Source organism: Mastigoproctus giganteus, chromosome 7, assembly GCF_048544385.1.
Source record: "Mastigoproctus giganteus isolate SK-2022 chromosome 7, ASM4854438v1, whole genome shotgun sequence".
NCBI lineage: Eukaryota > Metazoa > Arthropoda > Arachnida > Uropygi > Thelyphonidae > Mastigoproctus > Mastigoproctus giganteus.
Genome location: NC_143581.1, coordinates 154,014,617 through 154,041,357, shown reverse-complemented (window position 1 = coordinate 154,041,357; position 26,741 = coordinate 154,014,617). Strand labels below are relative to the sequence as shown.

At 36.4% G+C, this 26,741-nt stretch overlaps 1 protein-coding gene across 1 annotated transcript in view; it reads left to right on the top strand.

Annotated features, from left to right (window-relative positions):
- The window catches only part of LOC150083269 (uncharacterized), a 215,629-nt gene that overhangs the window by 53,120 nt on the left and 135,768 nt on the right, over window positions 1-26,741 (top strand). Inside the window, exons 5-6 of the mRNA XM_090377141.1 lie at window positions 7,092-7,183; window positions 15,754-15,947. Of these exons, the coding sequence (XP_090233267.1) occupies window positions 7,092-7,183; window positions 15,754-15,947 (286 nt within the window). The remainder of the gene's footprint in view (window positions 1-7,091; window positions 7,184-15,753; window positions 15,948-26,741) is intronic.

Here is a 26,741-nt window from a genome sequence, read left to right as displayed (position 1 = left end):
ACAAATAAGAGTGTCTAAGTATAATCTGAAGGACAGATTATACTACGGTCATATAATAATAAGGTCATATCATGTGTACTACAGTTGAAAGTGCTGATTGTCAAAAAGAAATGTACAGTAAACCCCTGCTATTTGCGGTTTCGCGATCACCGATTTAATAGAAAATGAAACCTAAAAAAATGCGAATTTTAAAGCGCCTTGAATATTTTCAGCCATAAAAAAAACATGGCTGTGGCTAAAATTATCTTTCCCGGTCAAAACGGTGCTCGGTGGATGGGGAAGAGGGGTGACAAAATCGCGAGCGTGGATGTTTCTCACTAATCCTTGTTCAGTATGTGTTATGCGCTTGTCATGGAAGGTTTCGTCGTTTGCTTTTAATTTATATGCTTATAAATCGAATAAATTTATATGCTACAAAAGTGATAAATCTACCGTTTTGCGATGTAAAACAGACTTTTTAGAGTGTGTTAACAGAAGAAAGTGACTTTATTGTGGACAAGTTCTTTCTAACCCCTACAAAAATATGGCTACGAATAACAAGAGAAATGTGAAAATATCAAAGAAGGTGATGGACATTAGCGAATAAAATTGAGTTATTAGATAAAATTTCTAATGGTGAAAGTGTCTCCTCAGTGGCAAAACATTATAAAATCAATGAGTCAACGGTACGATCAATCAAGAAATCGGAAGAAAAAATCCACCGTAGTGTCTGTGAAAACGTGCTAATTGCTTCAAAAATTTTCTCTGTAACTCATGATGTTAAATTAGAAAAAAATAGAAAAGGCTTTAAATCTGTGGATAGAAGACCGAACTCAAAATAAAATTCCATTAAGTTCACTCATCATTCGTGAAAAGGCAAAACTCCTTTATCAACACTTTAACGAAACTGGTGATAGCACTGGCGGGATAAGTTTTTTAGCTAGAAAAGGCGCTGATTTGAAAGATCTGTTTGAAATTTCTAATAAATATTACATTTAATATTAAATAATATTAAATAGCGATAGGCCAACAATTGGGAAATACCCAATTGTTGGCCTATCGCTCGAGTACTCGTACTCGGATTGCCTTCTGCAAGACGTAGGGCATTCTCCTCATTGTCTGGCGTCCTCGTTGTTCGCTCTCGATTCATGGTACCTCTCGTGAAACAACCAGTCTCGCGTAACCTTCTGTGCACATGTGCGAAAATTGTATGATGAGGAGCACGCCTGTGCTGGAAATGTTCCTGGTACAAGCGCAGAGCGGCGCGCCCGTTACAGTCCGCAGCTCCATACGCGAGGTGCATGTCAGCCAGTTCAACGTTTGAATACTCGTCCATCCTACTGCCTCGGGAACCGGTTCGCAAATGCTGACTTCCAGCGGGATCGCTGTTCACGCGACCTCCCGTTCAACGTCCTCTACCGCATGACGAAGGCATTTCGGACCCTGCAATGCTATGTGATTCCGATTCGTCTTTGTGCCCCCTACACCTCCTGCAAGTTTGTCGCACTGGTAGTGAATCACCCTGTATATCATTGACAAAACTCCATGACCCGCTCTGGCAACCTGTCTGCACTGCTCAGAGAACTTAATGTCTGACTGTACAATTACTCCCAGGTCTTTCATTGTCCACCTCCCTGTGTTTAGAACCACACAGTTGGTACATTTCTCTTGGGTTACTGCTACCCATATGGAGTACTTCACATTTGTCAATGTTAAACTTTAGTTGCCACTTCTCAGCCCATCTGCCTAACTTTTCTAGATCCTGTTGCAGCAGCATAATGTCTTTATGGTCACCAACATTTCTTTCGTCCGCAAACTGTGACATTCAGCCTGATATAACTTCATCAATCTCATTGATAAATATAAAAAACAACAATGGACCCAGCCCCGAACCATTGAGGACTACACTAATAACATTAGTCCACGTAGAGCAGTGTCCATTTATTACCACTCTCTGCCATCTCCCACTCAACTGCTCCTTTATCCATTGCAGCAAGTTGCCCTCAATACCATACTACTCCAATTTGTAAAGCAGTCTTCCATGAGTAACAAAATCAAAAGCTTTCCTGAAGTCCAAGTACAGTCCATTCCGGTTATTTGGGACACATCGGGACTAGTGCATTTTGGCCCGATTAAGCGGCTGCCCCAATTATGTGAAGTTTCACGTAAATAGTTAAAAATACAATGTACTCCCCGTTTACAATTGGTTCACTGTACAATCAAATCACGTTACGACGAACTCAACATAGTAAAGTACCGTTCACAATACGATGTGCAGTAAGTGCTGATCATTGTGATCACGTTTGTGAATTGAATTTTAATTCTATTAAACAGTGATTCTAATTAGCGAAAATAGGAGGAATATTATCCACAGGCTATAAAAGCAAAGATATTAAGCACAATTTACCCTTTATTATCTTACCAATTAAAAATTTAAATGATATGTGAAAATTGGAAGAATATATGTGATAATCGGAATAATTAATGCATACTGTAATATGTACATACGAACTAGTTGACATTTCGGTTCACTAATATTTGTGGGGGGGTAAAATTTAAAACAGTAAAAAGATAAGCAATCAATAACAAAGAACACTGCACACACAAATTGCAAGTAACACAATACGTGCAAGTGAGAACAGAGTAACGAGTTACAAATCTTTAAAAATAGGAATGAAGAGATCTGAAGATTTCATGGAAGTGTAAATGCATTTCACCATAATAACCCACAGAATTCCAGCTGTCGGTGTTATCGCAAATTCAGTAAGATCGAGTTTACTGTCCGTTTATGATAGATTTAATTAACAGAAAAGCCCAATAAACAGGTGACTGCTAATTTTGTTTTTATTGTTTTATGGTTGTGACCTCCAGAATTTCGACCGAACCATGTGGTAGCGTCGGAGACAATCGTTGGGGAACTCCAGTGCTGTGGTCTCCTGCCCCGATTAAACGGCATACTGTCCCAATTAAGCAAAGTAAACCCTGGCTATTTTCTCAATTGATTTCTGTTTTTTAAGATTTGCCCCAAATAAACGGCTGCCCTGATTAACCGGTGGCCAAAATAACCGGAATCCACTGTATATTATTTTTTGCATCCAGTTCCTTTGTGACCACATCGTATTTTCCATTCAAATTGGGCAGACAAGACTTCCCCTTAACAAACCCATGCTGTGTCTGAAATATTACTACAGTCTTGTCTAGGTGATCCTGCATCACTTCTTTAACAAGTGACTCCATTATTTTCTCTGGAACAGAATTTAAATTAGCAGGTCTATAATTATTTGTATCACCCTTTGAACCCCATCTGTGAATTGGAGATACATTTGCACATTTCCAGTCCATGGGGACATCCCCTGAATCTAAGGTTGCTCTCATAATTATGGCTAAGGATTTGCTAACTTCCCTCACTGCTTGCTTCAATATAATTGGATAGATTCCATCCACCCCAGGTGCCTTTTTTTGTTTAACTTCAATTTCTGCTCCACTTTGCTCTCTGTTATTACAAAATCATTTGTTTTTGAAAACAGAAGTTTAGTAAACTTCTGTTCTCCTCTTCCTTACAGAATTCCTCACATGTGAATATAGATGCAAAATGCTCATTCAGTTTGTCAGCTGTCTGAGCAGGATCATCAACAATTGAACCACCAACATCAAGTGGACCAACCTGATTCATCTACTTCCTTCTAGAGTTTACATTAGTAAAGGAGTCTTTGTTGTTTTTCTTTGCGTCCTTTGCCAAGGATTTCTCATAATCAGCCTTCGCATGCTTAATTTGCTTTGTGTACTTGATTACAGACTAGGTTATATCTACCCTAGGCTTCTGTGTCACCTTATAATTTATATGCATCTCACACATTTTTCTTCTCTGCCACAAGCCTTATTAGTTCATCTGACATTCATTTAGGTCTAAATCTTGAACGGTATTTCTTAGGTAGTATGAAAAGCCTAGGATCCTCCAAGATTAAGTTCCTGAAGGCTTCCCATTTAGAATTCACCATTGGTAACATCATCAGTTGATTCCACTTTATAGAATTTTAAAACTTTCTGAGACCACTGTAGTCATCTTTACGAAAGCAGAAGCCTTTCCCTTTACCCTTGATGGTAGTTACATCCTTAAGTAAACTCCACATCAGCACACTGTGATCACTGTCACAGTGGTTCCTTTATCTTCAAATTCTTAATGCATGAATAATCACTGCTGATAATCAGATCAAGAGTATTACTCCCTCTGGTTGCCCCTTGAACATGTTGCTGTAGAAAACAATCCTCCAATAAATTCACAAAAGTCTTGCTAATGTGTGAGTGACCAACCACAAGTTCCAGTCAATACCTGGAAAGTTAAAATCCCCCATTACCAAGGCATTCTGATTTACTGGCTCACTGTATTTCTCTGCACAATTGTTTGTTGTACTCATCAGAGTCATTAGGCCTATAACACGCTCCTACTCACTTTCCCTTTCCCAGTGCTTATGTCACACCAAACCAACTCAACATTGCCCTGTCCACCCATATCAACTGGATGCTATTCCTTAGATTTTGTTTCTTAATTAGCAGTATAACCCCTCCACCCTTCCTGTCTTGTCTGTCCTTTCTGTACACATTGCACTCCCCAAATTCCAATTCTGCACTGCTTATATCTGTGACACTATGTCTCTGATATACCAACTTTGATGCCTTTGATGTCTTGATCAGCACTTCAAATTCATCAAATTTATTTACTATACTTCTAGCATTGGTGTACGTGCAAATAGATATGCACCTGTTCTTATTCTTAGTTACCCTAACACAGCCCATGTATTTACTTGTTCCATGATGACTCCCAGCAGCTCTTGAAATCTCCAGCAACTTGCTCTCTAGGCTGCTGCTCATTACAATTGAAGCAGTGCAAGAATCACTTTTGCCTCTGCCTGCGGCTACTGTTAATCTTTTAGTCTGTAAATCTCCCCAAGCTAGCAGTTTTCTGATCCATCTAACATTGCCCTCGATAGCATCAGCAAATATTCTTACACCCTTTCTATTTAAGTGTATCCCATCCCTATAGAACAGTTTCTCCTATTAGCAAGCACAGACCGTGCTGAAACAAATTCTACCTCATGAGCCTTGCACATTCTCTCCAGGGCCGAATTGATCGACAAGGCTCTAATCATATATTCCCTCCTATTGTGTCTGGGCAGAATTGCAGACACTTTCAAATTTAACCCTAACTCACGACTTTTTTCAACATGTACTCTGTAGATCTCTTACTCTTAAGGTTATTAATGCCAACGGGTACTACAATATTACCTTTTGTGCCCTTAAAAGATGATATCTGCTCTACAGTGTCATCAACTTTTGCTCCTGCAGACATACCCTGGTCCTCTTCCACCTATCCTTTTTGCATAATATATTCCCCATCTCCCTGAGAATTGTATCACCAACAATAACTACTTCCTGTTGGACCAGCACATTCTGCCTTAGAGATTATCGCTGTGTTGCCTGATGCACAGGCGCCTCCATAGCCAGGTGGACAGGAGCAGCAGTGCGTAGCACACGCTTCTTGATTAGACCGGGGTTCGAGCCCTTGACCACCAAATACGGAGGATGCGGAAAGGTCAGGAAATGACCACCGCATATCCCTGGAGCAATATGGCCTTAGTTGCTGATGCTCCTAAAAACCAAAATAACAACAACAACCTGATGCACAGGATTGAGCTCTGCTGTTGAGTTGGGCAGCTGAGAGCTTGATGGGTCCCCCACTTTAATACTTTCCAGGGCATCTACCCTACACCTCAAACTCTTATAGACGCCCATCAGAACTCTGAGTTGGCACCTAATTTCTTCACAGTCTCTGCGCGTAGCACACACAAAGACATCCTCCTTGGCTGGATCATGTCCTGTTTTAGACTGGTCTGCACATATTTCACATTTCGCACATTTTTGTAGACTGTGATGCTTTGGAGAATCGTTTCCTTTGGTTCTCCCCTGAGTCACAGTACTACAGCTACTTTGTTTGTGTTTGTTGCTTTGCTTTGCTGCTCTAGTCTCTGTCATGATTCCATTTAAGTACAATTTAATTAACAATGAATTTAATAAGATTAATAAATTTTTTATTGTTTAATTGATAATACTAAACTAAGCTAACAGATTTCTAATACAGTGGTAAGTATTTTGCTATCTAGTTTTACATTAAACCTTATGCTATCAAGTTTGGGATATACGTTACACTATTCCATATCGTATAACAGTGGCAGCAAGTTATGAATGGTAAAGCTACAGACACTAAGTATTAACTTTCGAAATCGCTATCTAACTTCAAAGTAAACCAAGGAGCTTGACTAGGACTATAAAGCTACTTACATAAAATAATTTAATACAACAATTAAGTCAATAAAATCGCTAAATATAACTAAAAACTTAGTGTTTGCCGGAGCTGCAAAATCTTGTCCAATTCTTGTTTACCTACATGAATTGTCTTACATCCAATTGGATATTTATTCCATTTGAGCTAAATATCCATTGGAAACTTCACTGTGTAGAACAGTTGAAAAAGTTTTTTTGATTGGTTCAATTGGAAAATAAAAAAATTTCTTACAATTTCTGTTGTGGCATATTAGAAATAGTCTTCTATTATATATAATTTCAGAAATCAGTAGATCTGGTGGTGTGAATAAGAACAGAATTATTTTTGAATAGCTTGAAACTTGGTGAAATTTCTGATGAAAATGAGAATGCAAATGACAAGGAACAAGTTACGTTACAAATTATAAACTTTATTAATAAGATTGGTGAGAAAATAAAAACTGAAATCAGAATTTTATTTATGTAATTAGAGCTCTGCAGTTGGGTGCCTGAATTTTTAAACGGTATAATTTCTTCCACTGAAGTAAAACAAACACGAATATAATGCATAAGGAAAATCACTTCATACTCAAGTGTTTCCTAATATTTCTGTACATTATATGTCATATCTGTTTTCGGTTGCTTGCAAAATTATTCCTTTCAGAATTTCATTGTATTTGCTTTCATTACTTATTATAATTTTAAAACATTATTATTATTTCATAAAATTTTTTCTTATTCTCTTAATCTTACTTGTATTGAACTTTTGATTCTGATTTACTGAATATTTCCAGGTTATCAAGCAGATCTGAATGGATAAATAATACAAATGGTTTTAAGCCATCAGATGATCAAAATTTGCAAAAATATCCACTTGCCAGAAATGGTCAGTACCTACAAATATATCTTTGTCAATATCAGTATTGATTGGTATTGATAAAATATTGATATTGATTAAAAATTTATCATTATTTTTTTATTTTGATTGGCATAATGAGAATTTATACTTTTTAATTTGTAATTTTTATTTAGCTGGTTGTTTCTGTGTGAAAAAGATTAAATACTAAATTCTGTACAGAAGGCAAACATTGTTAATAAGTCTGATATAGTATTATTGTATATTTACTTTTCATTCTGAGTTAAAAGTTGATGCTATGCAGAAGCTAAGGCTATATTCAGAATCAGCATAACCAAATTCATAAATACCAAGAAAAGCAGATAAAGAAAATAATCTTTTGTGATTGGGAAAGTATATGGATATTAATAAGTTTAAATGGTACACTAGTTAACTAGAATATTTTAGAATATTTATAGACACTACAGAGTGATGTATACAAATATACTGATGCCTCCACAGCCAGGTGGGCAGGAGCAGCAATGCGTAGCACACGCTTCTTGATTAAACTGGGGTTTGAGCCCGTGACCACCAATACAGAGGATGCAGAAAGGTCAGGGAATGACCACTGCACATCTCCGTAGCAATATGGCCTTAGTTGCTAATGCTCCTAAAAACCAAAATAATAATAACAATAAGAAATATACTAGAGAAGTTTTTTGACTCTGCATTTGAAATACAGTAGAGCATCAGTTACCCAAAACATCAAAGGCAGATATTGTTGGGATATCAGAGACATGGTGTCACACAGATATAAGGGATGCAGAACTGCAATTTGGGGAGTACAACGTCTACAGAAAGGATAGACAGGATAGGAAGGGGGGAGGGGTTATGCTATTAGTTAAGAAAAACATAAAAACCAAGGAAGTGAAGCCAGTCAACATCACTGGACAGTGCAGTGTTGAGTCAGTTTGGTGTGACATAAGCATTGGGAGATCAAAATTGAGAGTAGGAGTGTGCTATAGGCCTAATAACTGTGATGAGTATAATAAGAAACTGTACAGGGAAATAGAGTGGGCCAGTAAATCAGAGAGTCTTATAATGGGGGATTTTAATTTCCCAGATATTGACTGGAATTTGTGGGTTGGTCACTCACACACTAGCAAGGCTTTTGTGGATTGATTGGATGATTGTTTTCTACATCAGCATGTTTGGGAGGCAACTAGAGGGAGTAATACTCTTGATCTTATTATCAGTACTGATTCTTCATGTATTAAGAATCTGCAGATAAAGGAACCGCTAGGTGGCAGTGATCACAATGTGCTGAAGTGGGATTTACTCAAAGAGGTAACTACCATCAGGGGTAAAGGGTTTTTGCTTTTGTAAAGACTACTATGATGGTCTGAGACAGTATTTAAATTCTGTACAGTGGGACCAACTGATGATGTTACCAACAGCAAATTCAAAATGGGAAGCATTCAAAGAACTTATCTTGGAAGCTACTAGGCTTTACATACCAACTAAGAAATATTGGTCAAGGTTTAGGCCTAAATGGATGTCAGTTGAACTAATGAGATATGGCAGAGAAGAAAAATGCATGGGATGCATATAAATTATCAAGTGACTCAGAGGCCTATGGCATAAGCTAATCTGTAATAGGACACAAAGGAGGTTAGGCAGGTGAAGGCAGATTACGAGAAATCTTTGGCAAAGGATGCAAAGAAAAACAGAAACGAGTTCTTTACCTATGTAAACTCTAGAAGGAAGGGGATGAATTAGATTGGTCCACTGGATATTGATGGTTCAACAGTTGAGGATCCTGCTCAGTTGGCTAACAAATTAAATGAGTATTTTGCATCTACATTCACAAATGAGGAGTTATTCAGGAAGGGGAATGCCAGTGGTGAAGTAAACTCTAGCAGTGAACTAGATGATTTTGTAATAACTGAGAGGAAAGTGGAGGAGAAATTGTTGAGGATAAACATAAAAAAGGCACCTGGGGTGGATGGGATCTATCCAGTTATATTAAAGGAGGCAGCAAAGGAAGTAAGCAAACCCTTAGCCATATTTATGAGAGCTTCTTTGGACTCAGGAGAGGCACCCATAGACTGGAGATGTGGAAATGTGACCCCAATTCACAATGATTCACAAAGGAGGATCAAAGGCTGACACAAGTAATTATAGACCTGTGAGTTTAACTTCTGTTCCAGGAAAATTAATGGAGGCACTGGTTAAAGAAGCACCGCAGGATCATCTAGACAAGACTTCAGTTATAGCTCAGACACTGCATGGTTTTGTTAAGGGACAGTCTTGCCTGACCAATTTGATTGGATAACTATGATGCATTCACAAAATAACTGGATGCAGGGAATAACTTTGATATTATATATTTGGATCTTAGAAAGGCTTTTGATACTGTTGCACATGGAAGACTGCTGCACAAATTGGAACAGTGTGGCATTGAAGGCAAATTGCTGCTATGGATAAAGGGATGGTTGAGGGGGAGAAGATAGAGAGTGGTAATCAATGGACAATGCTCATCGTGGACTAATGTTATTAGTGGAGTCTCTCAGGGTTCAGTGTTGGGTCCTTGATTGTGTTCTGTATTTATAAATGATATTGATGATGGTATATCAAGCTTAATGTCCAAGTTTGCAGACGATACAAAGGTTGGCAGGGTTGTTAAGAACACTACTAACGCTATGCTGCTGCAACAGGATTTGGAAAGGTTGAGCAGATTGGCTGAGAGGTGGCAAATGAAGTTTAACATTGACAAATGTAAAGTACTACATATGGGAAACAGCAACCCCAGAGCAATGTATCAACTCTGTGGTACTACACTGACAGTGGTAGAGAATGAAAAGGACTTGGGGTAATTGTGCAGGCAGATATGAAGTTATCTGGACAGTGCAGACAGGCTGCAAGAGTAACTCATGGTGTCTTGTCAATGATATACAGGAATTTTTCTAGCAGGGATAAGGAGGTGATTATTTCCTTGTATAAGGCAGTGGTCAGGCCACACCTTGAGTACTATATACAGGTCTGGAGGCCTCATTTCAAGAAGGATGTAGAGCTGCTGGAACGAGTACAGAGAAGGGCAACAAGATTAGTGAATGGAACAAAGGGTTGCTCTTACGAAGAAAGGCTTAAGTTTTGCAAATTACAGTACAGTGGGACTGTACTGTAATTTTTCAAGTGTGTGGAGACTAGGCACTGGCGAGGTGATCTGATTGAGGAGTATAAAACCTTGAATGGTTTGAGTATGCTCAATGCTGATGGGATTCTTCCTCTTGCTCAGAATAATCACCTGAGAGGGCATAAATTCAGATTTAGGAAAGAAAGACGTAGGATAGATGTGCCTAAATTTGCCTTTAGCCAGCGGGTAGTTGGTTGGTGGAACAGACTTCCATCCCTTGTTGTGGAAGTTGATAGCCTAAATAAATTTAAGGCTCAGCTGGACAGGTATTTCGAACAAACAGAGAGGTGAAATGGAAGTGTTTTTTTTTTTTTGTCTGATGCTGCATAAGGTTGCTTTCTTGCATCATATGCCTCTACTAATGCTAAAATTGTAATTAAACTGTTAAAAAATAACAGAAATTTTGAAAATCAATTGGAAAATTTTTTGGTAAAGTTTTACTGCAATTTTTTTTTTCCTTTTTTCTCTCAATTTTACTGCTAAATAAAACCTATTGCAAAAAGGAATCAATCATAAGTTTGTTTAGTCATTGAGCTATTTAAGTTCAAAGGGCATTCTGTACAGGGGACAGCAAATTATTAAAATACGTTTTATTTCCTCTGTACTAAATTATCTGCACCTAGCCATGTGCTGTGAAGGGCTTGCTATAATATGCAATAAATGAATATTTACTTATTTAATGAGCATAAGCAGATAATTGTTATCATTTATTACACATAATTAAAATTATATTCAAATCTTCAAAATTGAAACCTTGCTTCAAATTAGAGAAAACATGTTTCATGAAAGAATGTTATTTTTACTTCAGTCTAGGTAACTAGAACATAGTTAAAATAGGAAATATTTACAGAATTTACATCAGTTCCAACACAATGTATTTTAGTAGTACCTTGGCAGCATTTTTATTTTCTCTAACACTTTCATACACAGTATGAATCTTATCACCAGTGGTATAGTTAATTTCCATTGCAATATTGGTAACTATTTTCTAATATTTCATCAAATTGCATACTTTTACTCAAGTGATATAGTTATATTTGATAAGTGTGAAAAGCGAGCAACATGAGAAATTATTGCAGATAGATTTTTTTTTAGCAGTACTGTGTTATGATGCTTTCGAAGATGAATATACCTTCAATAAAAGTTGAATAGAAAACTTGGTTTTGATAAAATAATGATTTTTGTGAAATTAAAACACTATTATACCATGTTGAAGAGATAGTTACAAACTATCTCTTCAACATGGCTTGTGTCTCAAATAGTAAAGGTGACGAGGTGTCACTTGCATACGAGCAAAAAATAAAAATAAATAATCATTTATAATAATTATTTTAATAATAATTAATATAATTAAATAATATATAATAATATAATTAAATAAACTATTTTTTAATAATAATAATGCATTTTTTTGCTAGTGTGTAGGTGTTAGTTGACACCTTGTCAACATTACTAGTTTCAGTTTGTAGCTATTTCTTCAATGTGGTATAATATTGTTTTTATTTCACAAAAAAAGTTTATAAAAACCTCGTCAAAATTTTTTGCACATTAAAGCAAAGTAGAGTTCTGTGTCCCATTCCTAGTCAGAATGGTTTGGGAGGGAATACAAATCCAGATGCAGTTTTCCTGAACACCTTAAGATGTGAAGAAGCTTTCACAAAAACAGTTGCTATTGAACACCAAACAGTCTTAGTCAAGAAATAAACTATGTCCTCTGCAGGTTTGATGAGTGTACACTGAATAAGTTATGTGAAGCAATAGAAGGAAAAGAATTTTAAGAGACCTTGCCACTCTGTTCATGTAAGCAGTGGTGCATTATACCTTCATGAGGCCTAAGACAAAATGGAATTTGGGGGCCCCATATAAAGAAAAAAACTAATAAAGAAATTTTTAATTTCATTTTATTGTGAGAACAAAACAAACAAATAATATGACATAACAAAAATATTTAACCCAGAAGAATAATTCAGAAATAATACATACACTTAATCTAATAAGTATTTTTACATTACTTTATTTGGACTTTTCGTGCTGAGAAATCGTATGTCAGTTCCAGTGGCAGCTCATGACTCTGATGTATGGGGGTGCTGCTTCTTAAAGTTACATTAAATTGCTTTGGTTACAAGACATGCAGACATAGATGGTAATAATAATAATAAGCAAGTTAAAAATACTACAAAACATTAACTGGACACTTACCATTAACAGATCTTGGGTAATCTCGAAATTTTATTTAAAAATAAAATCCGTTCCTCGGTTTTTATTTGTTGAAAATAGATTAACTTTTTCATTCAAGTTTGGCCACTGTTTAGATAAGCATTACTCATTCTGCAGTTCCTTTGACTCGTTTTATCACCTCTAAGAAAATGCATATTGGCAGTTTGCCAACTGGGCATTGACTCAACCACTTGAGCCGAACTGTGTATCACACAGTTCCACCCGCAGTTAAACTTCAAAGTTTAAAACGTTTCTTCAACTGTTTTTATTCGTTTATTATTGAAATGATTATTGGAAATAGAGGATGAGTATACTATATGCAGGACCTGTTAATAAAAATATTCATTGCGTTGCATTGTTCTTCACAAAATTTCATATAACTCCGTTGACTGTATGTTTAGATTTAAAAAGCTGAGGTTGCTGCAGTTCCGCAGTGTCTACCAACAAGCTCCCCTGATCAGTTCATTATAATCAATCAATCCTGTTTGTAATATCATTCTCAATACAAATTATTGCCAAATTACTTAATTTTTCTTGTCCAAGTGAATTTCTATTATAATTCTTAACTCTTTTAAGCACAGAGAGTGATTGTTCTGCTGATGTGTTCGAAACAGGAATTGACAAAAATATTTTTAAAATTACATCCACATTAGGAAAAGTGGATACTAGTCCTCCATGAATTGCTTTGTACATTAAAGAAGGTGAATTTAAATTTTAATTTTTTGCAAAATGTATAAAATGTGTTCATCCATCCTTAAAAACATTAGCATCATTGTCATCTGAGTAAGTATTTATTAAATTGATAATACAGTTGTTTTAAAATTTCTTGGTGATGTTTCCCTTAAATTTAATTTTGTTTAACTCTAATTTTTAACCTTTTCATTTTCTGAGCACCAGATTTGTATGTTCTTTTCATGAACTTAAGACAAAATATGATATTTTTAGATTTGTATTTTACAATTTAAAATTTTTTGTACTTTTAATAAATTTTTTTATAATTAAGTGATTAAATTTTTTAATAAAATAAAAGACAGTGGAAACCCAATATAATGCAACAACTGCATTATAGGAGGAATTGATTGATCCTACAGAATATATACTACACTATCACAAAAAATCGGAGTGGGGTTTGAGCCCGTCACCACCAAATACGGAGGATGCGGAAAGGTCAGGGAATGACCACCGCATATCCCGGAGCAATATGGCCTTAGTTGCTAATGCTCCTGAAAACCAAATAACAAACAAACAAAAAAATCAGCAGCAAACATAAGTGACCGACACATTAATATATCAAGTTGATATACAAGCAGGGTTGCCAGACATCCCAATTGGAGCAGGGAATTCCCAAACTACATGAAATAAAATTAAAGAAATCCGTCTATTAAGTTTGTTTTTTAAGAAACAAATGGAAACCATGAGTTTATCGCTATATATCGGGTATACGCTGTATTTGTTAATACAAATACAGCGGATACCCGACAAAAATCTGCTGTATTAACAAATACAGCAGATTTTTGTTTCATATTAATGAAACAAAATAAAAACGAATATTCTAAAAACAAAATAAAATACCTACGATATTTAAGTTAAAATGTTCTTATCGAAAAAGTTCAGTTCTTCTGTCACTCAATATTTAATGATTTTTCAATTAACTCAACCATTTAAGGAAGAACTAAATATAAAATTTCATCAAAATCGGTAAAACCATTTTTGAAAAAAACTTAATTTTCAAAAAAAGTGAAAGTTCCAATAAAAATCACTTAAAAATATTAGTAAAAAACAGCTCTGAGTTTTTGAAACAGTGGTTTTGGGGTCCCCATCTGATCAGGGCCCTAGGCAGATGTCTTTTTTTGTCTATAGTATAATGTGCCACTGCTTGTAAGGAATTATATTGGCTGAGAAGAGCAGGTTGTTACCATATTTAATTCCATCTGGCCAAAGTAAAAAGTTGGGTGACATTTTTGCTATTTACTTTTAAGTACTTCAGATACGATGTAAATGTGATGTTGAGCACATTCTGGTTTTCAAGGTTCCAGTGATTACTTAAGATGTATATTCATCCACAAAATCTGTTGTCTGTTTTAATGGAAATCCAAATATTTTTGCTGGCTACTTCATCCCATCTATTAAGTTCGCATTATATGTATATGTAAAGCATGTCTTTATATATAACTAATTATTTTGTATTACATATACTGTAATACAAATAATTTTTCCATAATGTACACCTACTTGGAACATGTTCCTTTCTGTATTTTTCCACATTCAATTGTCAATAATGTATTTTTCAATTTCCCAGAGGAATGCTGCCATCAGCAGAATCTTAGCATAAATCAGACAAAAACTGAGAATGGATGTTGAATGCTACAAAATATATATAAAAAGATGTTAATATGTTTATTTTCACACATTTCCAAGTTGCATATGCCATGTGTTTAGGGGTTTGTAAATTTTGAGAAACAAAGTATTTCCTACAGAAATTTTTTTTTTTATTTTTGCACACTTGACAAAACAATACTGTGCTGCTGTTAGATAATGCATCACTACCAAACTTTATCTCATTATTCAGTCTCTGATTAAAGAATCACTCACTTTTGGCATTTTACTTTGCCATGAAAAAAAAAAAAAAAAAACAGAAGAAAAGTGCCTGTTGAAGTAAAAGGTACAGGACTGAAGTAACAAATGGTCATATCAAATTGACATTTCTTGTGCACATTACTTGCATCTGAAATACTAATAAATAAGAACAAACCATAGGAATACAAAATTTATCTAGTCAGTACTAGCAACAACAAATGTAAGGATCGTAAAGAGAGCTTTTCTATTTCTCACGTTTGTTACTCGCTTAAGTATTAAAAACTGCTTTGTCGAAACTCACTAAAGGAAATACTCTTCATGAATCCCTCAAATAAAATAAATTTTAACAAATATAACAATTTATTAGAAACTAACTTGTGTATTTATGGCAATGTGTATATTCATTCATCTTCTGTGCATATTTTCTGCTTTTATTGTAACTTTTGAAAACTTATATTCTTAATTCAAGTATGGGAAATTCAAGTATGTGAGAGGAAATATGGAAAAAATAATGAAGGGTGAATTCACTTTCAGGCAAAAAAAAATTTTTTTTTAAACTACAAAAATAGATGTTTATGACATTTTGTTTAGTCACTATATCTGTATAATTGAAAAAATTTTTTTTTTTTAGGTTTTAATCCTAAATACAAAAATGATGAAAGTATTTCAAAGTGTCACATGGATCTTTCTGGGGAGGATTCAGAAGGGGAAAGCCTACATACAAAATTAGACAATTCAGCCGAAAATCTTGATTCCGACATGAAGGAACGATTATCTCAGGAGATAATTGCCAAGCAGCATAAAATAAATCGTCTTAATACCGAGGTATACAAATTGAATTATAATTGAATCAGATTCAGAGTGATGTTTGTAACCTCTTTTTACTCTGTTTACTTTAACTGTATGACTCTCTTTAATTTTGACTTAGCTAAAATTTTGGTCGAGTCATTACAATCAAAACTGAACAGGGTTCCCCCCCCCCCCCTTTTAACCAAGGTCCTCAGACTATTCCGAGAAATATATCTTGAATATAGTTGTGTATAAAAATGTTGTCTGAGTGCCTTTGGTCTTGTCTTAAACAACTTGACATAACTGAACTCAATAAGTGTAAATACTCTTTATTAAACGACTTCAACATATACACACAGGAACATTTTAGATTGATCAAAGGATGCATCCCTGAATTGTACAAAACAGTTTATGTACATAAAAATGTGTAATACAATGATGGTCACCCTTTCAAGAAGACTTTGATTAAAGAAAAAAAAATAAACTGCAAGATAGAACAGAACCTATAACCAAATTAGTTATGCTCAAGTCTCTAATTCAGAATCAGACTTCTTTTTAGTATAGGTTTAGTTTATTGCTAACATTGTCAGTAAATCTACTTTATCATTATTGAAATCTCTTCTATTTGGGTTTCTTACAATGCTTTACCTTTAATAGCATGGTTTATTTTAACTTTAGTTTTATTTTGTGTAATTGTATCTTACACCAGGCAATCTTCTAATGCATTTGCATCATTTTATGCAGCAGATTTCCAGAACTAAAAGATTTCACCTTTAATTTTACATGCACACGAACTACAGAAAATCCATTCAAAAGCTGTTTCAATTTTCAAATCAAAAACTTCTTTCCTATGTTAAACTGGCTTGTTTCTTGTCACACCTTCACAGCTAACCTCTTAACTCTGTATTTGAATGTTTTTTCTCCGCCTTGCCATTTTTGTCTATTCTAAGTCAGTCATGGTGTTTTGTTGCTTTAATTATTTTGATTCCAATTATTACTTGCTTTACTGGATACTGACACCATGTCATATGATTTGCGCTTGTGGCCTGACCATTGTGGCATTGTGACCTTATGGCCTGACCACTGCCTTATACAAAGGGATAATCACCTCCTTATCCCTGCTAGCAAAATTCCTGTATATCATTGACAAGCCTCCACGACCTGCTCTGGCAGCCTGTCTGCACCATTCAGAAAAGTTCATATCTGATTGCACAATTACCTCAAGGTCATTTTCATTACCCTGAGTGTAGTACCACACAGTTGGTATGTTACTCTGGGGTTACCACATATCCAATATGCAGCAGCATCTGTCAATGTTAAACTTCAGTTGCCACCTCTCAGCCAATCTGCCCAACTTTTCTAGATCCTGTTGCAGTAACATACTGTCATTAACAACCATGCCAACCTTCATATCATCTGCAAACGTGGACATATATCTTCATCAATATCATTGATATATATATAGAAAACAACAATAAGCTCAACACGGAACCCTGGGGGATATTATGCCTTGTTGCATTTAGTTATTTTAAATATTACTATATAAAACCTTTTGACATCTCTCATATTGTGTGATTATCTTCACAACTGGGTCGTAATGTCTGCAGTACCAGGGTACCTGCCCACCCACCGATGATAGGCCAATAGCTTTGAAACAGTGCCCTCTGGGTGGTGGTGCCCACTGAGAATAAGTAACAATAGTCTTCTCTATTAGTGAAGCATTACTTATTTGAAGTAGTGCAATACCCTGGAAACTTGTGAAGGATGAGCACAATATGAGATACAGAGGAAATGCCTCCCACACTACTATTGTAGTTTTGTTTAAAGAGTTATCTATGGTGTATCCACACTGATATTATATAGATATAAAATTAATTCTTATAACGGAATGATAACAATGAAAGTGTAGTGCAATTTCCATTATAAAAATGATCTTTTAGAGAAATAAATAGCTTAGTTATATAGTGAAAATTTCAACTTCCAATGTCTTTGAATGAATTACCAAAAAAAAAAAAAAAAAAAAGGCAATGTGTTATTGTGTTCACATTACAATGTTTTCACGATACCTCCATTTATTCCTATGGGTTGCAAAATTCGTTTCCACTATTTTTTATTTATTTTTTTATTTTTTATTATTTATTTAACTGGATGCAAAAGTATTTTTGTAATCACATCATACATATATTTTGAATCACAGCAATCAAATTGTTCAGACAAGACTTCCTCATAACAAATCCATGCTGTGTCTGAATTAGAACTGCAATCTTGTCTAGATGACCCTGCAATCCTTCTTTAACCAGTGACTCCATTATTTTCCCTGGAATAGAAGGAAGTTAAACTAACAGGTCTGTAATTACTCGTGTTTAACTTCCTTCCCCCCCTTGTGAATTAGGGATATGTTAATGCATCTCCAGTCCTTGGGGATCTCCCCTGAGTACAAGAATGCTCTCTTAATTATGGCTAACTTGCTGCCTCCTTTAATATATAACTGGATAGATCCATCTGCCCTAGGTGCCTTCCTTATGTTTAACTTCAGCAATTTCTACTCCACTTTGCTCTCAGTTATTACAAAATCATTTAGCTTCCTGTTATAAGGATAAGCTTTTAACCTCCACGTCCCTACAGAATTCCTCATGTGTGAATGTAGATGCAAAAAAACTTTCAGTTTGTCAGCTACCTGACCAGGATCGTCAACAATCGAGCCATCGATATCAAGTGGACCAGTTTGATTCATCTCCTTCCTTACTAAGTTTATATCAGTAAAGAAGCCCTTGCTGTTTTTCTTTGCATCCTGCCAAAGTTTTCTCGTAATCTGCCTTCGCTTGCCTAACCTGCTTTGCGACATGATTACAGACTGGCTTATATCTACCATAGGCTTCTGTGTCACATGATAATTTCTATGCATCCCATGCATATAAATTCCATGCATTCCATGCATTTTTCTTCTCTGCCATGAGTCTGATTAGTTCATCTGACATCCTTTTAGGCCTAAACCTTGAACAGTATTTGTTAATCGGTATGAAAAGACTAGTAGTTTCTGCAATTAATTCCTTGAATATAACATCATCAGTTGGTCCCACTGTATAGAATTTAGAAACAGGCTGAGATCAGTGTAGCCACCTTTACAAAAGCAAAAACCCTTCCCTTTACCCATGATGGTATAAGGTATAAGGTATGTTAGTGTCTAACGGCTCCTGGGATTTCTCCCATCTCCGCGGGTGTACATTGTATCGGGGCCAGAGATTTGAAGTGTGTGGGGTCATGTGCTGTATATTGTGTTGTGCCCTTTGTTCCTCCGGTCTATTAGCTGCCGAGCCCCTAGTGGGACCCGACGTTACCACACCATGCCACGGGGAGGCTGACCGGGTGTACCACTGTAGCTAGAGTACTCTGGCGGGTCCTGCCACCTACTTTCCTGGGATTTCAGTGGCTAGGACCAGATTTGAGAATGAGATGATCGCTGTTTCTTGAGCAACGGTTGTAATTTTAACAGAGCTTAGGGTTGTTCGCTGATAACTTGTTCTAGGGCCAAATAGGTCGGGCAGTAATTTTGATGTTTTTAGATTTGGACCTGTGGGGAATGCGTGTGTGTGTATATATAAATATATGTATATACACACACACGCACACATATATATATATATATATATATATATATATATATATAAACTAAATTAAAAAAAAAAAAAAACCGTTGTGCAAGAGAAAAGTAAGGGAGGAAGGCAGAAGACTGGAGGGTAGGAAACAGAAGAAAGGGGCCAATAGGGAAGATGGCCCCTGATGACAGTGTGGCATGCCCAGTGCCTCACCAGAGAGAGGAGTGAAAAAAAATCATTCTGTAAGAGAAAAATAGGGGGGGGGGGAGTAAAAGAACGGATGGCAGGAAACAGAAGAAAGAAGCCGAAAAAAAAAAAAATAAATAAAAAAATAAAAAAATAAAATAAAAAATGAGAAAGAGATATACTCCGCAAGTTCAGGGTAGGTACAGCTAGCACGGCCAGTCAGTTGGAGCCGACAACTTGCTGGAAATCCAGCAGTGTGAGTGCTGCTATGGTGGATGGGTCATGTTCAGTAAGGTCTAGTTCAGGTGCCATCATTGGGGCTCCATTTGGTGAGTCTGTGTCGCATCCAGACTGAAGGCTGGTCCAGTAGTCCATCAGAACGAACAGTGGGGGTGGTCAAAACCGGGAGTCCAAGATTGATGGTCAAGTCCAGGGATCGATGCTAGGCCTCTTCTTGATGAAATGTGTCACATCTGGTCGAGAGAAGTTTGTCCAGAAATCAATGATGAGGAATTTGTCAAGGTATGTGCGGACCCTGTCTTTTATTGCACTGCTGGTCAAGTCTTGTGCAAGTTGGTCCAAGGTGTTAGCATCCATGGCTCAATGATGCGTAGCAACAATTGGCAGTCATGGTTGTTATGACCTATTGATTCGGATACTAAGGTGGTGGTAGCGCTTTCTGCCTGGTAAATAAGTCCATTGCAAATTGAGTCAGAGCTCGGTAAGTTTCTTCATTCTGTAGGGTGAGGTGTTCTTGATTTTGGTAGTTGAAGCGTAGTTTTGTTATTAGGATCCTCCTGAAGTCCTCGTAGATTTCACAGCTGTGGGCAAGGTGCTCCCACGTCTGATCCTCTCCACAGTGGCAGCGGGGTGAGTCTGAAATTCTGTCCAGTGAGGAGGTAGGTAGCATAGAGTCCTGGTGAAAACCAGACAGGTGTGAGGGGGTAGGAGGCCCTGACATCAGGGAGGAATCTTTTGGTGACAGCACCTTTAGTTGATGCCTGCTATCTTTCTTGCCAGGTGTCTGTTAGATGTTCATTAAGTCTCTTCTTTTCGGCGTTTCTATTATTTGCTGGGTCAGTGGTGAAACCTGCACAAGTAACTGCTCTTCCTTTGGCTATTTGGTAGAGCAACCCATGACGAACTATCTCCAGGTCCAGTGGAAGAGATCCAGTGAGGACCTGGAGCGCATGGGTGCTGACAATGCGACAGGCACGCGAGGACAGAAGGAGAAGAGAGCGCTGGATAGTTCCTAGGCGCGATCTTAAAAATGCAATGCAAAACCCATGATGGTAGTTGCATTGCATTTTTAAGTAAATCCCACATCAGCACACTGTTGTGGGATTTACCACCTATTGGATCACTGCCTCAATAGCATCAGCAAATATTCTTGCATCCTTTCTATTTAAGTGTATCCCATCCCTGTAGAAACAGGCTCTCTTGTTAACAAGCACAGAGCATGCTGAGAATAATTCTACCTCAAGAGCCTTGCACAATCTCTCCAGGGCCGAATCAATCGACAAAGCTTTCATCATATATGTACCACAGGGGCTCACATCTGGTGAGGAGTTTGGGCTTGGCACACCCAGGGTCCTGATCTGGATATCACCATTGTTCTCTTTCTCGGTGATTCCTTTCTACTTCTGACTCTCTCTCTCTCTCTCTCAGGGTAACTCGGAAATTTTTTTGGCTGGTGCAGCATAAGCCTCAGGCTTCCTTGCTCTATATGGCTAATACTAATATCCCTCCTATCATGTCTGGGCAGAATTGCAGACACTTTCAGATTTAACCCTAACTTGTTTTCAACATTGACCTGTACTTGTTAAGTAAATCTGCAGATCTCCTACCCTCAATGTCATTAGTGCCAATGTGTACACTGGCACTAATATCATCTCTTGTTCCCTTAAAAGATATCTTCTCTACAACGTTACCAACTTTTGCCCTTTGGCAGATATACCCTGGTCCTGTTCCACCTATCCTTTTTACATAATATATTCCCTGTCTCCCTGACAATAGAGTCGTCGATAATAACTAGCTCCTGTGGGACCAGCACTGTTTGTTTGTTTGTTATTTAGTTTTTAGGAGCATTAGCAACTAAGGCCATATTGCTCCGGGGATATGTGGTGGTCATGGGCTTGAACCCCGGTCTAATCAAGAAGCATGTGCTACGCACTGCTGCTCCTGCCCACCTGGCTACAGAGGCACCAGGGGCCAGCGCATTCTGCCTTGGAGATTGCTGCTGTGTTGCGTGATGCACAGGGGTGAGCTCTGGCATTGAGTTGGGCAGCTGAGAGCTTGATGGGCCCACCATTTTAATTCCTTTGAGGACATCTTCCCTACATTCAAACTCTCATAGAAGCCCATGCTGAGTTGGCACCTCATTTCTTCACACTCTATGCACCTAGCACCCACAAAGACATTCTGCTTGGCTAGATCATGTTCTGTTCCAGAAAGGTAAGTAAACATTTCACAAGTTGCACATTTTTTTAGGTTGTGATGCATTAGAGAATTGACCCCTTTTGTTCTCTCCTGAGCCCCAGCACTCCCTGTATTTTGTGCCCATTGCTTTGTTGCTCTCGTCTGGGGGCATGATTTCTGTTTAAGTACAACTTCATTGATTGACAATACTATGCTAAGCTAATCGATTCCTAAGCTAATAGATTCCGAAATGCAGTGATACATATTATGCTATCTAGTTTTATGTTATACCTTACTCTATTAAGTTTGCGATATATGTTATGCTATACCATAATGATCACATGTTAAATTAGTCATGTCTTAGCTAAACACAAAAAAAATATATGCCCAACAAGTGATTAGAAGTTAAGTTAATTATAATATACAGTCACTCCCTGACTTACGTAAGGGTTGCGTTCCACGAAACTCTACATAAGTTGGAATTTCCCTAAATGCTTATACTGTACTCGCAGATATGCACGCTGAATTTGATTGAAGCAAAAAAAATATTCATGAAATGTAAATAGAATTATTTAATTCATTTTTTTATCTCATTCGCAGGAAAAATTGGAAAAGTGTGCTTCAAAATGTGCAATAAAACGATTAAGACAAGTGCCAGTACAAACACCTCAGGGATACTCACTTCTGAATCTGATTTTTCATCCTTATTATTAATAGCTTTTCCATCTCCGATATAGCACCTGAATGGTGTTTGGTGATCACTGTTGATCCTTTAACATATTCTTTTATATGCGTTGTCCTTTAAAATAGTATTCACTGTTGAAGCAGCGAGACCTAATTCCTGTGCAATAGGTGACAAACTTTGTCCTGCTTCTTACTTTAATCATCTTCATTTCTAAATCAATTTTGTTTTGTTTCCTAGCACTGCCACCCCTTGCACTTTCTGTTGGTCACTTTCCTTTCATCATTGCAATAAGTAAATAGGAATGAATAGAAGTTTCTGAAAATTTGTTTTTTATATGATTGAAGATTTCGGTGAAGGGGAAACACATTTCATCACAATAATGTGAAAACTCACACAATTCCAGTTATCGGTATTATTGCAAATAATCAATTGCAATAAGATCAAGTTTACTACCCATTTATAATAGATTGCACTAACAGAAAAGTCCAATAAACTGGAAAGTGTAAATAGTTTTTGTTTTATGGTTGTGTCCTCCAGAAATGTGCTTTAGGAAAATATCACAAAGGGGTTCAAAATATAACAATGAAAGTGTAGTGCGATTTCCATTATAAAAATGACCTTTTAGAGAGATAAATAGCTCAGTTATATAGCAAAAATTTTAAATTCCGAGGTCTTGGAAGGAACTACCAAAAAAACAATGTGTTATTGGGTTCACATTACAATATTTTTTATAGTACCTCCATTTATTCCTACCGGATGCAAAATACATTTCCACGATTTTTTTTAAGCTTGCACTGGCTGCAAAAACTTACGTAAAGTCGAATTTACGTAAGTCGAGGAGTGCCTGGATAACAAAATTATCCAAATAATGCCAACATAAGTGATTTGAACTTTAGAGCTACCTATTTATCACAATTAAAAAATTTTAATTCCCCTACCACTCACTCTATAACCATAACAATTGCGGCAAGTTTCGAATGATACAAAGGTTTTACTTATATTAAGTAGCAACCTACAAAATTGGGGAGTACAATGTGTATAGAAAGGATAGACAGGACAGGAAGGGAGGAGGGGTTATGCTATTAGTTAAGAAACACATAAAATCTAAGGAAGTGCATCCAATTGAGATTGGCGGACAATGCAATGTTGAGTCTGTTTGGTGTAACATAAGCACTGGGAAAGGAAAAAACGAGAGTAAGTGTGTGTTATAGGCCTAATGAATCTGATGAGTGTAATGAGCAATTGGGCAGAGAAATAGTGGATCAGTAAATCAGAAAGTCTTATAATGGGGTATGTTAACTTTCCAGATATTGACTAGAACTTGTGGATTGGTCACTCGCACACTAGCAAGACTTTTATGGCAGGTCATGGAGTGTTGTCAATGATATATAGGAATTTTGCTAGCAGGGACAGGGAGGTGATTATCCTAAGGCAGTGGTCAGGCCACACCTATAGTACTGTGTACATGTGTGGAGGCCTCATTTTAGGAAGGATGTAGAGTTGCTAGAACGAGTACAAAGAAGGGCAACAAGATTGGTGAGGAGAACAAACGGGTGCTCTTACCAAGAAAGGCTTAAGTTCTGCAAATTGCAGCGCCCGGAGAGTAGGCACCTGCGAGTTGATCTCATTGAGGTGTATTAGGCCTTGAATGGGTTGAGCAAGCTGAATGCTGATGGGATTCTTCCTCTTGCTAAGATTAAGAACCAGAGTGGACACAAATTTAAATTGAGGAAAGACAGTTGTGCGGAAATTTGCCTTTAGCCAGCGGGTAGTTGATTGGTGGAACAGACTTCCATCTTTTGTTGTGGAAGTTGATAGCCTAAATAAATTTAAGGTTGAGCTGAACAGGCATTTGGAACAAATGGAGGGGTGAAATGGGAGGGTTTTTTTTTCCTTGGCTGATGCTGCATAAGCTTGCTTTCTTGCATCGTATGCCTCTACTAATGCAAAACTGTAACTAAATTAAAAAATAAAATAGCGAGCATGACTAGAACTATAAAGCTGTTTATAGAGTACAATTTAATATGACAATTAAGTCAGTAAATCAGCAAAATTCTTCAAAATCTTCTGTTTCTTGGAGTTAAAAATTCTTTAACTAGCACTTGGATGCTCTCATTCTTGATTTATTGGTGATACTACAGATGAAAATCAATATGATTTAGTTCTGATGAGCAAGATGTTCATTTAACTGGATTGTCTTGCCCTGTCTGTCATCGATGATACTTTTCTTCAGCATTTCTCATGGCTTTTGAGACACTACGTTGTGCTTTATACTACAAACCGACTTTATTATTAATACTGAAATCAGAAGCACATTTAATATCTCCAATAAGCCACGAGAAATGATATTTGAAAACTAGGCAAAGATAATAGTTATTGAAATACAAAAATCCAATAAGGATGAACAAATTGTTCTCTCAGATAAAGTTGATTATTATGAGAAAATACTTAATATCCTAATGATATTTTCACTTATTTTGTATGTAAAAACTTTAATATAAACCAGATTTCAGCCAAAACAGATTTGTTTTTAACAGAATTAGGGAAAGAGGGGGACCCCGTATGTCAAATTAATAAATCCACTCATTAAATTTTTCTATTTTAGAGTCAAGTATATCAGTGCATTTTTTCTACATATTAGCAATGTTGTTTTAGGCCCTAATGATATTCTTGCTTCATTTGACATCAGATCACTATGAATAACCTTATGTATGTTAACCTTAGATGTTAATGGTTGATGTTGACCTTATGTTTGACTATCTTTGATCTCTATTGGGTAATGACAACTGACCGTATTGGATAACATAAAGAACCAATTGCACCAAATTAAACCTTGTGGATATATTCAAGCTCGCTAGTTTTCTTTTTAGGGCTAAATGGTTTACATCCCTTAAAGGGATATAAACCAAACATATGAACTGCCAATGGGCTAGGGATTTCAGTCTCCCTTGCAGAAGAATTATTTCTGGCAGAGAAAATATTTTGACATCCCCCTGCCAATATCAAGTTCTCAGTAGCTGCTTATTAACTGAGATATTTAAAAAACCTACACATAAGGGAAAATATCTTTGTTTTTATTCCTGGTATGATCTGGGTGGCAAAAAATCAGTACTTTTAAAATCAGTACATTCCGAATAATAAGTTTTAAAATAATTTTTTAAAATCAATTCATTCAAAATAATAAATTAAAAAAAAAATAATCTTTTAGAATCAGTTCATTCAATTACAACCCTATTTAGTTTAATAGCAAGTAAATATATTACTAATTTGATTAATAATATAATCAGTAGTGTTCAAAGCAATCTTTTGTCTTCTCCTTTGAATACCATACCACAGCACAATAATCATAATGCAAATATACATTAGTATTGGTGAGATATGCAAGGAACAGCAAAAAAATAAAAAAATAAATCTTCATTTGTCCACTCCTTTCAGTAATTTGTCCAAACCTTTCTTAAATTTATTCAAAACTTCCCACCTGCCACAGTTACAGCCATTCTTGTCCAATTAAAATTTATTTCCCCTTGTATATCTCTCAGAAAGCATAAAGATGCCATCAGGATTTAGTTTACTTGTCTTTTAAAGCCTTGTGCGCTACAATTAGGTCACCCTAATTCCATCGTTGTTCTATTGGTGATGTACTGGCTTACATTACCCCTCTATGCACAAATTGAGTGGAAAAATTTGGTGAAACTCATGCAATTTCTTTTGATATTTCAAAGGCTTGTGATCATGTTTGGTATAAAGGTCTTCTGAATAAGCTTGCATCTTATGATTTTCAAAATATTTTTTTGTAATTGAGTATCCAGTTTTCTCTCTGACTGCTCACTGCAGGTGATGGTAGATGGCTCTTTGTCTTCTAACTTTTTCACTAATGCTGGTGTCCTCCCATCCCCAAATTGTTTAGTTCTTTTTTCTGACTCTTTTCCTCTTGTATATTAATGA